Source organism: Rhopilema esculentum, chromosome 21 (genome assembly GCF_057945365.1).
Source record: "Rhopilema esculentum isolate cy_ngs chromosome 21, ASM5794536v1, whole genome shotgun sequence".
Classification (NCBI taxonomy): Eukaryota; Metazoa; Cnidaria; class Scyphozoa; order Rhizostomeae; family Rhizostomatidae; genus Rhopilema; species Rhopilema esculentum.
In genome coordinates this window covers 11,840,027-11,853,882 of record NC_142835.1, presented here as the reverse complement: position 1 = coordinate 11,853,882, position 13,856 = coordinate 11,840,027, and the positions used below count along the sequence as shown (strand labels likewise).

Sequence of the window (13,856 nt, the reverse complement as noted above, 5' to 3'; positions counted from 1 at the left end):
GTTCTATAGAGCAATAAAATTGTTCTTTAGAGCTTTCTATGGCAATGATATATGTCAATATTTATAATAGGTAGCACTGGAATCGTTTTGTATGGCGCTAAAATTTATTCAGTAATACTTGGGTTTATTTGTCTGGTGCTTATGCTTCCGAGTCGCATAGAGCTACTGAAGGAACAGCCTTTAGCAACCGATATATTATTTCATTCACCATTGAGTCTCATTTTTACGAAGTATTGCTCTCTTGTCTTTGATAAATAATATTTCTTTTTTTGCATGAATACATCATCATATGGTCTTCCATTTTATTACTTTCTGTAACCAAACAATGTTACTAAATATAGTTTCGGTAACATCTTTCATTGATTTATATATTCAATATATGAGTAATACAAAGAATTGAAATATATATACAGAAGTATCTGCCGGCTTTGTGTCATTTCTAGCCCGTAGCAACTTTGTCAAGCATGCAGCTCTTATCGATGAAGTTTGAAGTTGTCGACAAAAAATGTTGAGCACATTATAAGCTTCTTAAGCTATTGCTTGTTGCTTTGCTCCATTCAAAACAAGTACATATTTGCTTAGGAAATTCTCAAGCATTAATATCAAAAAAGGCACCTTGTCTCCTTCAACTAACAAAAGTCCTGCACAGATAGCTATCTAAAACATCCTCTTTCCAACGGAGATAGCAGGAAACAACGAAACCAACAGGTTGCTTTGTACGTTGAAACTTAAAATACGAATGTCCGTACCTGGCAGATCTCATCTCTACATCGGCTCGAATAAATCCGGATCAGGTAGACTGGAAAATGACTGACACGCCACTTCCCGAATCAATTTGAAACCAAAAACTCCATTGGTACCTGCTGGATGGATTAAGTTGAGGATTTGGGAATTCTAAGTATTGCTGGATACCTTAGCCCACGTTGCTTGCTTATCGACCCAAACAACAGATCAAGAGCGAACAGCACAGGCAGACAGATGTTTTAATGACGTCAGCAATAGAAAGCTGGCAAATGAGAATCCGAACACTAAGTCCCTCTAAATCATCGCATATAAATATGCATTCGCGTTTTTGATGAGCTTTCGCACAACATGTTTTGCCATAAACAAGAACTTACGCACATGTGGTTATTTTCGCATTTGCCTTCCCTATTTGTTCTTGAAAGAGGAGAGGTGGGCAATTATAACAAGATATTTGCGTCTCAAATTCGACTTTTTTTATCTCTAGCGGTGCTTCTGCAGAGCCTCGCTCAAATTGCTTTTACAGAGCCTCTATTTCAAGATCGATGGTAAGAGGCAATGATCTATATCATTGGTGAGAGGTCGGCACTAGATCATCTAATGATATAGAATTAAGATCGTCATACATCTTTGAAACCGAGGACTAAGTGAAACAAGACGGAGGCTGCAAGCAATGGTGGAACTCGCCTGTGGTTTGCTGTGGCTTTGACAGGGCCCATGCATCTTAAAGGGAGGAGGTTGGGTGTAGGAGCCATGGTAACCCTAAAGTTTTCGGTAAAATGGATGAACAAAATATGCCGAAAAACATCGAATGACTGAGCAAACTTACGAATTAAAGAAATCTTTTCATTTTGATTTAGACCCCTTCGTGGTTATAAATGCTTGAACCTTCTACAGCGATTTACAATTTGTGCAATGATAAATCGGTTTTGTGCAGTGAAATTGTGCAATCATAAAACTATTACTTGATTGGATAAATTTTTCGTGTTTTTCGCAAACTTTTTGGATAGTTTGAGGCTTGCTCATGATAGCTTGAGCACATCCATGGCAACCAAGATAATTGCGACGTGTTTTTAGATCTCACGAAATAATGAATTCCACTTAAAAACAGAATTAACCAATCTAACAAAAATACAGAACAGTTAAATGTTTTGAGCGAATGCAAGTCGATAACGGGCTATGCTCGAAACGTCGCTTTTTATTTAAAAAAATTTTCTGGTACAATTTACTTTCATTGATCGTTATTATAGCATCATATTGTACCGAACGCAATTTAGTACATGCATTAGGTTGCCATAGTTTTTATGATGTCATGTACGTTAGCTGACTATGATCTAGTGCCAACCATGGTGAGAAGAAACTGGCTTGCCCAAGGATTCTGCTAAAATGTTTACTCGTAAAAATAGCATGCAACAATGTGATAGAGTACCTTGAAAACTATTAAAGCTTATTTGTAGAATGTGGGTCTACTTTGGCAGAGGGGGGAAGCAATCAACCCAAAAATGGAGCCAGATTTACCGGCTTGTCATAAAGAACATCGTTAGTCATATGACCGAGACGTTTTCTACTCTACGTGGAAGGCTGGTCTTTCCACAAAACTCACCAGGCAACACACTTTATTTCTATATGTTGAAAGTAATTTATAGATCTAATATTTTGTCACATCAGAAACAGAAGCAAGATGGAAATGTTGCCAGGAAAGAAGAAAATTTGGTGCTCACCATGGCTCAGTACTGGGGCCAGTACTATTTGATATAATAAATAATTTTTGTACGCTGTCTTTTCTGCGGCATTGCAAGAAAAACGCTGTTAATATGCTTAAAAAATATTCAGAAATCGCACATAAATTCGAAATGTTTCTAGTAAAACCAAAACAAATTAGGCGTTTTCAAAGTTGCTAGAGATCTTGACATGTTAACCATTGCTTGCGTAATTACTCTCTAGTTTAGAATTTTCATTGACAGATCCAATTATCACCAGCAATTTGTTATAAATACGGATCCTTTTGAGAAATTCTGCTTAGAGACTTTTGAAACCCAATGAAAGTCACTCTACACATGAGACGAGGCAGATCAACTTGTAAAAGTGTTGATTGTGCAGGCCCTAAATCCGGGAACGACATTCCTTGCAATACAAAAGAGGCTTTTTCATAAGAAATCCCCCTTCACACAAAATTGTATGTAATACTATAGGAAGGTTCGTCATTGATGTTTGGTTACATGCAACTTGCTATCATTTGTAATATTCTAATGTTATTTTGGAAATATTTTGCAAGTAATGGAACTAAGGGTCACAATAAACGTAACTGGAACTGGGCTGTTAAGAGCGAGAGCTCTGTTAAACGAGGCAAAGATAAAACATGGTTTTATTCCATCACATTTTATGAAACAGCGAAATGTTCTTTTTACTTTACATTTTCTGCAGGCTCTAAAAAGGTATCACCAAACTCAAAATAAAGGAGAAATGGATACGATATGTTTGCACTTGTTAAGTTTTTGAGCCATGTCAGTTGACTTTTCATGCGAGAACTTCCCTCAACAAAGACAGAAAAAGGCGCGATTCTGATAAGGAATTTGATTTCACTTTGCTGTCAAATTTCATTATAGTTTGTGTCAATATCACTTACCGTTCGGACTCTTGTCTTTGAACCATCCTAAAGCAAGTTAGGCCACAAAGTTAGGCCGGCCCTTCACAGCTGGTCAGTTGCGAGCTAGGTCACTTTGTTCTGAGATGTAAGTCTAACTAGTTTTAGGGGATTAGTTTATGCATAGTTCTGCTTTCAAACCGTAGATCCTTTCGTGCTTTTAATTTGCTTTTTTGTATTTTTCATGACCCAGGTCTATTTAGATAACAGTATTGTTTTCATGAGCGTACAAGCCTCCTGTAGGGTTCAGCATCGAACAGCAATTCACTTCCAACCTTCATCGAAGTGTTTTATAATCAACTTAAATCCCTAGATAATCTAACGACAGCAACACGGCCCTTGGGGATGCTAAAAAACGACATTTAAGGAAAACTTCTGTATAAAGCTTCATGTCCCCCTTTCTTCGAGAAATTCATCGACGAGGAAATAAATATTCTCTATGGACAAATACCAACATCCTGCATTACTTGGTATACAAAAGTGTAAGCTGGGGCTTATTAAATTAATAATGTATGTAAGGTGCTTGATGATTGCATTAATTGTAAAATTTTGAGTTATAATCATGAACCTAAGAAATTATTTTCATGACGAGTAAGAAATTTTTTTCGGACGGAGCATAGCAGCGAAATTCTTCAATTCATTTATCAACAAAAAGATTTTACCTCAGTCATTTTTTTCTTTTCCGGTTGGTCTTTTTCAGAGCTTTTTTCGGGTCAGCTGAGCAACAAATGGATTCTCCTTAGGCGATGCGCCTTTGGCATGGGGGGGGGGGGGCTTTTGCGAAGTCCCTATTGCTCGAAAAACAACACGTAACGTACCTATAGGGAGATTTCTGACGGGATTTCTCACAGTTGGTAAAATTCAAAAAGGTTTACTGCTTGCTTGAATGAGCTATCGATGAAATCACCCTACGAACGGGGAATCAAAACGATGAGGAATCAGATGAAAAACTTGATATCGCGAAATAACAACATCAAATCATCATAGAATCATCATAGTATAGAACAATAAATACATTAGAATTACTGATATTATTTGGTAAATATGTAAATATGCAGTGGGCTTAGGTGGTGTTTTTAGGTAGAAGAGATAGAGAGGAATAGATTAAAGGAGGAATAAAAAATCGGTAGTAAGAAACATGATCTAAACGGAGAAAGGGTAAGAGCTTGGTGCACAATGTCATTTGGATGGAAATTTTAAGAAGTCTTAGAAGTTGAGCTGACAAGCAACAAGAACACTATTAAAATGTCCGACTATTTTCAGAGGGCAACTTTTCATGAAACATTGGGTAGGGATAAGTGCTCTTTAATAACACTGTGTCTAACTGAATTAGAATACATTTACAAAACGCTTTACATTTTGAAGGTAAATTTAGACTTCTAAGAGATATTTTCAACCAGTACAAACAAATTCATAACTTAATTGTGCAGTGAAAATTTTAAAAATCGTATGAACTAGCAAATGCAATTATTTAACAAATTCAAGCTTACAATTTATATGAGAAGTAGATAAGCTATCACTCGTTTTGGATAAGGATAAAATTGTGACTCCTAAAAGTAATGTGACGATTTAATATATTCTCGCTCGTTTCGAAGGAAACCAATAAAAACATAGCAGTGGTTAGTAGGAAATCTTGTTATCAAAATTACATTGATATTAGACGGAAATCAGAGCTCTGCTTCTATAAAATATTGCAGAGAACTTATAAGTTAGAAACAAAAACTTCAATCGTTGAAGGAATCATCTGGAACCTGTTTGAAGGCAACAATAAATCCATACTTCTCGCCATTGTCGTTCGATACATTGGACACGTAAAAATGGCACTATCCTGCACAAAGGTGCGCTAAATTTGGAAGAAAGTACGAAAAACCACGAGGAAAATCTTTATTTCTTTTGCTTTGCGAGTGAAGGTGCTGATTTGCAATTTGTCTTTGGGCCATATGAACTGTACTTATCACCTGAAAATAAACGAAGCAATAAAGAAAGGGGAAGCAAAAATGTGCCTTAGTTTCCCAGGAAAGGCCTATGCAAAGGAGGATCAAATGTCTCTCAGAACATTTTATAAATTAAGGCAGCTTTATTCCATAAAAATATTATTGTTAAACGGAAAATCTCCCTACCTTAAAGCAAGCCATTGAGCCCGCAAACATGTTTATCAATTCCTTAGCAGTCAACATTCTGGCTTGAAACAAGATTAATATACTTTCCAAAGCTTCAGCATTCAGTGTTCAGCTGACCCTTTCATAAAATTGGAATAAAAGTCTACTTAAACCAAGAGAGAGAGCGTGCTTCCTCGACATTTGTCACCGAGGATTCAAAATTTGTTTTCAAAGAAATTTGTTTCAAAATTTGTTTTCAAAGTCTTTTGCCAGGTACTGCAATATAAACATAGAAAGTTGCAATGAAAAGAACTTTGCTTTGTTGCTAATTTTAATCAAAATGCATCCAATGTTTTTGTCCAATGCTTCGGTTACACTAATTGTACCTGGTTAGATCATTTCACGTCAGTAACATACGAGCCTTCTCTACAAACTTCTTCCTAGCGTTAGCTAGCGATACCCACCTTCCCTGGGGCACTCAAAAACAGAATAACCTCTGTAGCTATCTTCAGGCTCAAAACTTGGACAGCTTCTGTACACGTCATTGCAGATTTCAAGGCAAGGCTTCAGGCTACCATCGTAAAATGTCACCATGCACAGCCATCTTTTGTAAGACACCTTAAAAACAAAATGTATTTGCAATTTTAAAAGACGCCATCTCAAAATGAATAGCTTGCATACTATGTTACAATTAAATAAAATGAATTCTAACGTTGCCAAATGAAGGAGCCTCGCTCTCAATAATCTAAAGCGCGCCAAAGCGTATATTGACGACAATTTTCGTGTCATTGGGCAAGCAAGGTCTTCTCATCTTTTTATAAACAAATACGCTGCTTGTGTAAATAAGAATAGTACGCATTCCCTCTTCGAACCCTCTACTAGGTATGAGGTTAGCAGCCTCAAGTTACTCTCTATTTGATAGTTACCCAATATTTATACTTTGAGATTTGTAATGTTTCTTCTTTTCCGTGCTTCTCAATTTTGCAGCACCGAAGACTAAGCTAAAAAAGATTAAGTCAAAGACTCTCATAACCTTGAAAATCTATCAAATCTATTAGGCAAAGACAGGTTCCGCTTACGACTTGCACTTGCGAACAAAAAGAGTAATTTATTGTTCCACTGTATCCTCCTTTGTCCACCACCACGACAAGGTAAGGGGTAGTCATCACACTCATTTCATTAATATTCTAAACCTTAAAATTTACTTTGTGCTCTTTAGTACAGTCAGTACGTTATCGATAATTCAATAAATTTTCTCACTCAATCTTTATCAACAACTTATTAATGAATCCTCTATTAATACTCTCAAAGCCTGTTCTAAAAGAAAATCAAATTTTGTAGAAAATATAAACAAAAATCTATCCCATGATATAATTAATAGTGCTCATTGCTAAAGGTTGTTTCCACAAAAGAGTCTTACTGATCTTGCTCTATCTAAAACGTTCTTCCAACACTTTGGGTCACAATGACCCACCATCAAACACGGTAACTGGATTTATTGCATGTAAATAAATCATAAACTCTACATTATCAGTAGAATAAAAAGTTAAAAATGGCACAGCAAAAGAATGCAACATCTTATTAGAATATTGAAATCAAGGAGAGTATTTTGCAAAAGGCCAAGCTCCTTCATTTGTTGTTTTATTAAATACTGTTATATTTGAACAAAAAATTGTCATATTTTAAGGGAAGCTTGGTGTTAAAAGCAATGTTTATTATGTATTTCAACTTTTATGAACCTTAACAAAGACTAAATTAGGGCAAAATGTATAGATACTCGAGGCTTCCAAACACACTAAGCAGCTGTAAACCATCCACAAACTTAGTCTTGTAGGTTGCACTTCTTCATACTGGCCTCCAGGTAGGTTTGGACTGGTATTAAAGATATTAGTCTAATACCATTTTTATTCTCAAAAAACGGAAGCAATTCCAAAAACAATAAAAATTGCCCTATCAAAACTTAAGCTATTCCAAAAACGATAAAAATTGCCCTATCAAATGGTCATTGTGCACAACTCCTTTAAATCAATGTATCTGCTACAACCATTGATTGGTTAAAATTAGGTTAGAAATGATTGACTACTTGGAAAATACTGCAGCACCAAAACATTCAAAATCATGTTTTGTTTCATTTCTTAAACATTTTTATTTTTTGAGGAAATTTAGTGGGTTGAAAATAACAAGACTAAATGAAATGTAATTTAAAAATTTATACTCTGTTTTTAATCATTAAACCGTGTTAATGAAACTTTGAAGACAATTAATAAATATGTACAAAAGGCACATTTTTTGACTCTGAGCACATCTACTTCCCTTAACTGTGCAAGAAAAGAATAGGTACATAGTTTGTTCAAAGGATAACTTGTAGGCAAAAGCTGCCTTTCTGCATAGAAATCCCAACCATATTTTTATCCTATGGATCTATTAAAAATGAAAAATATAAAATGCTAATTGTTCTTCTTTCAAAAGAAAAAAATAAAAGATAAAAATTAAACATCCTTTTTAACATAAAAAAAATTAAAAGCCATCCCTGGGTTGTTATAACCAAATTTGATATTTTATGCCAAAATGATAAAATATTTCATTTTCCAACCCTATGATTCTTCAAAAATTATGTCTCCTACATTTGCATTGATGATTATGTAGATTAAATAGCTTCTAGTGTTTGAGTAGTGTGAGTTTTTACATTCCTTTCTCTCTAATTATTAAAGGGTTAAAATTACAAGTACAAATCTTTTCTTCACAAGACCTACACCCAAGAACTTGTCAAGAAACAGAATATGAAATTGATGATATGGGAAAATTGATGGAAAATTGTGACAGATGGCATGAAAGAGTCAGATCACGTAAGGGTAAAGTTTTTTTACAGAGCATTGCAGCTTTTTGAGAAAGTCACAAAACTATGCAGGTTTTTGAAAAAGTAAAGCTATTTTCAACACATATTATGCATTTATTTTGTCTGGGTGTTGGGAACCATGCAAAATAGGCCTAAATCTAGCTGCAAGGCATATTTTCAGTCAAATAGAGAACTTAAATCTCTTAGCCATGCTATCCCAAAATATGATTATTATAGCTATCCATCTCTAATATTGCTTTTAACACATTTTGAATGGAAACAGTTCTAGTACTGGTTAGTCAAAACTGTGAAATATGACACAAATTTGCTCAACTATTGGATGCATTAAACCTTGCCATTCATGCACACTTTCACACAAACAGTGACAATGACTGTTGAGCCATGTTCTTGTGATCATGGTGGAGCAGTTTATCAAGCAGCTGATACTTTTCAGTCTTTCTAATTTTAAAGAAGAAGCTGAACACAAGTACTTGATGTAAAATAATGAAAATACATGAGTTGTTTACCAGCAGGTGCCATGTAAGGAAAATATTGTCCGAAGTCAGTGACAAAAATTTTGAGGACAATTAACTTCTATTTATTACCTAAACTCTTTGCTTTGTCATTCAAGGTGCAAGACCTAAGCCTAGGACAACATCTAAGACACGGTAAGACAGGAGAAAACTCAATTATTGAACTTAATCCTCAATTTCACCCCCAGACCCAAAATGTTTGCAATTAAAGAAGTTTGCAAGACATGCATGAGGCTGACATGACTGAGATGACAAGACTTCTTACCAAGAATCTCTGCAGATTGGGAAGGAAGGTGAAAGGGGTAAAGTTATAGCCTCTGCATGATCTTTTTCTAGATTCATTATTGATCTGGTATTTCTGGCATTTGAGCTGCTGTGATAAGCACCAGTCAAATTATGGGGGTAGGTTGGCTCATTCATGCATTTCCATTAGTATTTGCAATTTTTGCTACCTAGTGATCTGAAGGTAGTTTTAGGACACTGAAAAGCCATGATTATCAAGCAGTGTCATAGATCTTTCTCTCGATGAATCAAACCTTATTATCTCGATGAGTGGAATTACAGCAGAGCTGGTAAAGTCTCTAACCCCAGCACCTTGGACTTGGAGTCTGTGTGTTGCTGAAGTCACAAATAATCACAGAAAGATTAATGATAGCTTTAGGAACTCTTTTTGAATATACCATTGCATTATGCAACATAGAATTCAAGAGAGAAATTCGGTAAATGTTTTAGTCCACAAAATAGTCCAAAAAAATTAAATTTAGAGATATGATGCACATTCTTTCTGTGTATATTCCACAAATAACAATCAAATTATATAAATTCCTATGTGATTGGTGAATTGACAAAACTAATTTTAGATTTGTTTCTAGAACTTTCTAAGCTTTTCACTTTTCAACAGAGAAAACTTTGCACTGACGATAATAATTGTAAGAAGGAATATAGCTTTAGGGTAGTGGAACAATACTATTTAATATCATGGTTCCACACTTTACCTGCCAGCTCTGCAACACCCAGACCCTAACAACTAAACCATTTTCACACCAGTTTTGAAGTTACTTCTTAAGTGGCTCACTAAAGTCTTTTATGAAAATTGGCACAATTTTAATGGTGCATAAATCAATCCAGAACAAATGGGTTTTTTGTGGGTGGAGCAAGATCCAGAAAAAGAGTTGTTGAGATATGAATGATATTTTAGCTATTTGGCAGATCAGTCAAATCATGTGATCCTTTTCAGACCTTGTTAAATATAATATTGTCAATGGAAGGTATTTTCACTTAACAAAGGTTATATTTATGTAAAATACCTTCCACTTGCCTTTGAAAACCCCCACAATTGCTCATCTGAAGAAGCATGTTAGTTACAAAATCGAACGGCTTACCTATCACTAATGCCACCAAATGTTATGTCACATGTGTGACAGGTTATTACAAGATTTTCTTGACTTACCAGACAATTTGTACAGTTTCTGTCCATAGAGTAGGGCAGCTTGCAGTCAAAACGACCAAGAACTGACGCCCATATTTCTGCCAAATAAGATACTGCTTTTAGTTTCGCTACAGCGATTAAAAAATCTTCGCAGCCAATTTCAAATTCTACTGCAGTATGATTATCCAAACGCAAAACTTCCGTCCAATTTACATCCTCGCAAATTCTTGCATCGATCTTGAAGAATGTGCTTGAAAACGTCAAATTTATCTTGAAATCGCTGGAACTATTACTTTCGGTGCATGCATTGTGAGTGAGATTGGATTTCTCTGATAAAGTTGTCTGAGCAAACGTTAGGCCAGTCTTGTGCAAAATAAGCAACCATGGCAGTAAGTACACAATAAGCGAAAGTTTAAGGTGGCGGGCATTTCTTGTGAGATATATCCTCAGCGATTCTGTTTGTGAATTTGCATCATGTTGATGGGTGAAGAGTGCTACTCTACCTTCCGTGTTCAACATAAGAAATGCTTTCCAGCCTGGAGCGTGCCTTCACGTCATGTCATGTCAAGAGTAGGTCAAAGTTTCCTCACACGCATCGTCGTATATAGAGAAAGTTCTCTTTGAAAGCAAAATATAATTACAAGAATATTATTAAAGATGATTATACCTAATCCGTTTTCAAGCCAATTTCATGTCGATTGTCGAACGAACCTCTTCAATGCAATTATTTTACTGCCAATAAAGGATGCATTATTTTCAGAGACAACGATGAGTTGCATTGCATGCAAAATCTTGACCAAGATTACAACGCGGGTGTAAAACGCAGACCGCGAAAAGATATCATAATGGTGATGCAAGTATGGGTGTGACGATAATGATAGGCTTGCTAATGTCCTAGCCAAGAGTATTTTGTCAATTTCATTTTTGTCACAATATTGAGTCCTTGTACAAGTAAAAGACGATCAAGATTAGATGATTCGAATAAACCGACGAATGCTAAGGCATGATGCGGCGGGGACAGGTACCTCAGAAAGGGCAAATTGGTGCAGCGGTTTTGGGGTCTGCAAGGCCCTTGTTCTTCACAATTTCTATTTTTTTTCTTAGGTGTGGAACCCCTTTTTGCTACCATAAGCGCAGGGTCTGGGGCCATGGCCCCCTGAACCGCCACTGCTTGGGTATCAAAATTTGCGGCTAAAACAAATCGGGAATCGTCGTTTAGCCAGTGAGCAGAGGCGCCGGAAGCTTCATGATGCGGCGGGGGCAGGATTGCCAGAAAGGACACCTTGGGGTGTCAAAGTTTGCTGATGAAATAGATCGGGAATCGTCGTTTAGCCAATGACGAAGCCTCGTTGTAGGTGAAGGCCCTGTCAAGGGAGTCTGGGGGCGTAGTCTGAAATGAAGGCAACACCCATAAAATACATTTGAATCAAGACTACAGTAAAACTTCAGTCTCGAAATTCCTTTCACCCAAACATCAACCATCAAGGAAGGCTAGTCCCAATCCTACTTCACATTTAAAAAAATTTGTTCAGATGACCATCTACATGGCTTGCTATAAGTTTCGGATATAACTCCTCTGAACTTACTGTTATTTCCCTTTTTCATTTAAAGTTGGTACAATCTGCAGCTATATTCAAGCTATGAAAATCAACTAATTTAAATTACCAATGCTAAACATAATTTGAACCAAATATAACTGATGTTGCAACGTATTTCTTGTAAAGATCATAAGTATTGAACCGTAAAATTCAGAGATTTTTTATTTAATTTTTGTTAAATTGGTAATTGTACTTACTTTGCTTGGAACTGAAATCCATATTGGGCTCAATCTGTTTTACAAAATCTTGAGAGCAGAAGGAATCATATAATTCTATTATTGTCAAAAAGGCTGTTACATAAAGCCTGGCTACAATTTTATAAACATCATTTTCTGGCTTAGTTGCTTATAGTGCCGCCAATAGGTTTCGGAGGCCTTGCGGCAGAATCGAAAGAGGAGGCTTTTTGGGAGCGAAGCGAGCAGGAAAAGTTTGGCGAAGGGGGGTATGTGCCCACTTTGACCCCGGAAAAATACGCCTTTGCTTGAATTTAAGACATCATTGATGCCTTGACTAATATATCGAACATATGCGAGCCAAAGTTAGTAGCAATCTGAAATCTGTTCAGCATTATCATGAAAGGTAAAGAGAACTTATCAACAAAAATACTTTTGATGGTCAAATTGCTTTGCAAATCTATTTTCAGTTCTCATCAAAATGGAAAATATCGACTTTTGTCTTCGATATTAAGAGATGCTTGAAATCTAGATTTTATAAGCATTCAGAATATTGATATGAACTAACATTGCTCGGAAATCAATTTCTTTAAAACGGCACTTTGCTGCCCCCGCTGCACCCGTGACTCCGGCGCCCTTGGCAGTGAGGAAGAATGGTTGTAGGCGGTGGCCCTACCCAACTAAAAGAAAAAAGGATCGGAGTCCTCTTCCGGGGATCGGAGGTCTGGCGTTCGGAAAATTTTGCGTTGCTACGCACTAAAATATCTCGGTAAAGGTAGCTACGCCCATAAAAAAACATTAGCATCAAGATTACAGTTCAACTTCATTCTTAGAATTTCTTTAACCCAACATCAACCTTGGGTGGGTGATCCCATTCTACCTTTCATAGAAACAAAATGTTGTCCTGGTGACCATTTACATGGCGTTTGGAGCTCCTCTGAACATACTGTTATCTTGAAAGCAAAAGATTAATATAATTCTGTTATTGTTACATCTGATCTTTTTGAAACTGTAGATTGCAGCAGGGCTCCCGTAAGAATCTCATAGCAAACTCAAATCATTCAAGATCTAACGACTTTAAGAAGGTCTCTATAGTTGCTCAAAAGAATACGTCTGCATTCTAACACTGCTTACCAAATTCAAGCCGAGTCTTCAGGATATTCTTTGAAGATTTTTTACAATGGTATTCAAAAGGGTCCATTTGGACTACCATGTTGCATGAAAACTTCTTGACTCAAAAAATGTCTTTAATAAACGTCTTGAATAAATGACATTTTTAATTCCCCGACCGATACATCGAACATATGCGAGCCAACGTTGGTGGCAAATTGAAATCTCTTTAGCATGATCATAAAGGTTAAAGAGAAATGATGAATGAGAATTTTTTGCTTAAAGTGCTTCACAAGTCGATTTTCAGTTTTGTCAACACGGAAAATATCGACTTTCCTCTTGCATATAGGTATCAAGAGACACCTGAAACCTAGATTATATTAGCATTTAGAAATTGGTACGAATTAAAATCAATTTCTTGAAAAAGGTACTTTCCTATCCCTGTGGCTCTGGCGCCCCTGACTAAGGCCATTTGAGCAGATTCAAATCGTCAATGAGGTTATAACTGGTCAGAGAAACTTTGCGTTTGATCAACATGAAACTTTATTAAACCCCCGTACTTAGCATAGCCGTTTGGAGCTAAACTTTCTATAAATTGCTGAAATTCCGCCATGAAAAATCCAGAACAAAATTTCTTAGAATTTCAGATTAAAATTGTTTCCCATAGCTGAGTATGCTAATCTCAGCTTGTGA

At 36.2% G+C, this 13,856-nt stretch overlaps 1 protein-coding gene across 1 annotated transcript; it reads right to left on the bottom strand.

Moving 5' to 3' along the window:
• Positions 1–4,342: 4,342 nt before the first annotated feature.
• On the bottom strand, positions 4,343–11,039 carry LOC135684734 (uncharacterized). The gene is made up of 3 exons (XM_065200374.2): positions 10,304–11,039; positions 5,949–6,102; positions 4,343–5,343 (listed from the first exon to the last, which is right to left on the bottom strand). Exons 1-3 carry the CDS (start codon positions 10,799–10,801, stop codon positions 5,270–5,272), a joined length of 726 nt encoding a protein of 241 aa, XP_065056446.1. The 5' UTR covers positions 10,802–11,039; the 3' UTR covers positions 4,343–5,269.
• Between the last annotated feature and the right edge of the window lie 2,817 nt (positions 11,040–13,856).

What these genes read in the sequence shown, in the direction of transcription:
- LOC135684734 (XM_065200374.2), bottom strand. Translation starts at nt 10,801, where the DNA reads ATGTTGAACACGGAAGGTAGAGTAGCACTCTTCACCCATCAACATGAT. An exon ending in GAAACTGTACAAATTGTCTG is followed by an intron (nt 6,103 to 10,303) that starts GTAAGTCAAGAA and finishes TTTGTTTTTAAG; the next exon opens with GTGTCTTACAAAAGATGGCT. An exon ending in TTTTGAGTGCCCCAGGGAAG is followed by an intron (nt 5,344 to 5,948) that starts GTGGGTATCGCT and finishes GTTTATTTTCAG; the next exon opens with GTGATAAGTACAGTTCATAT.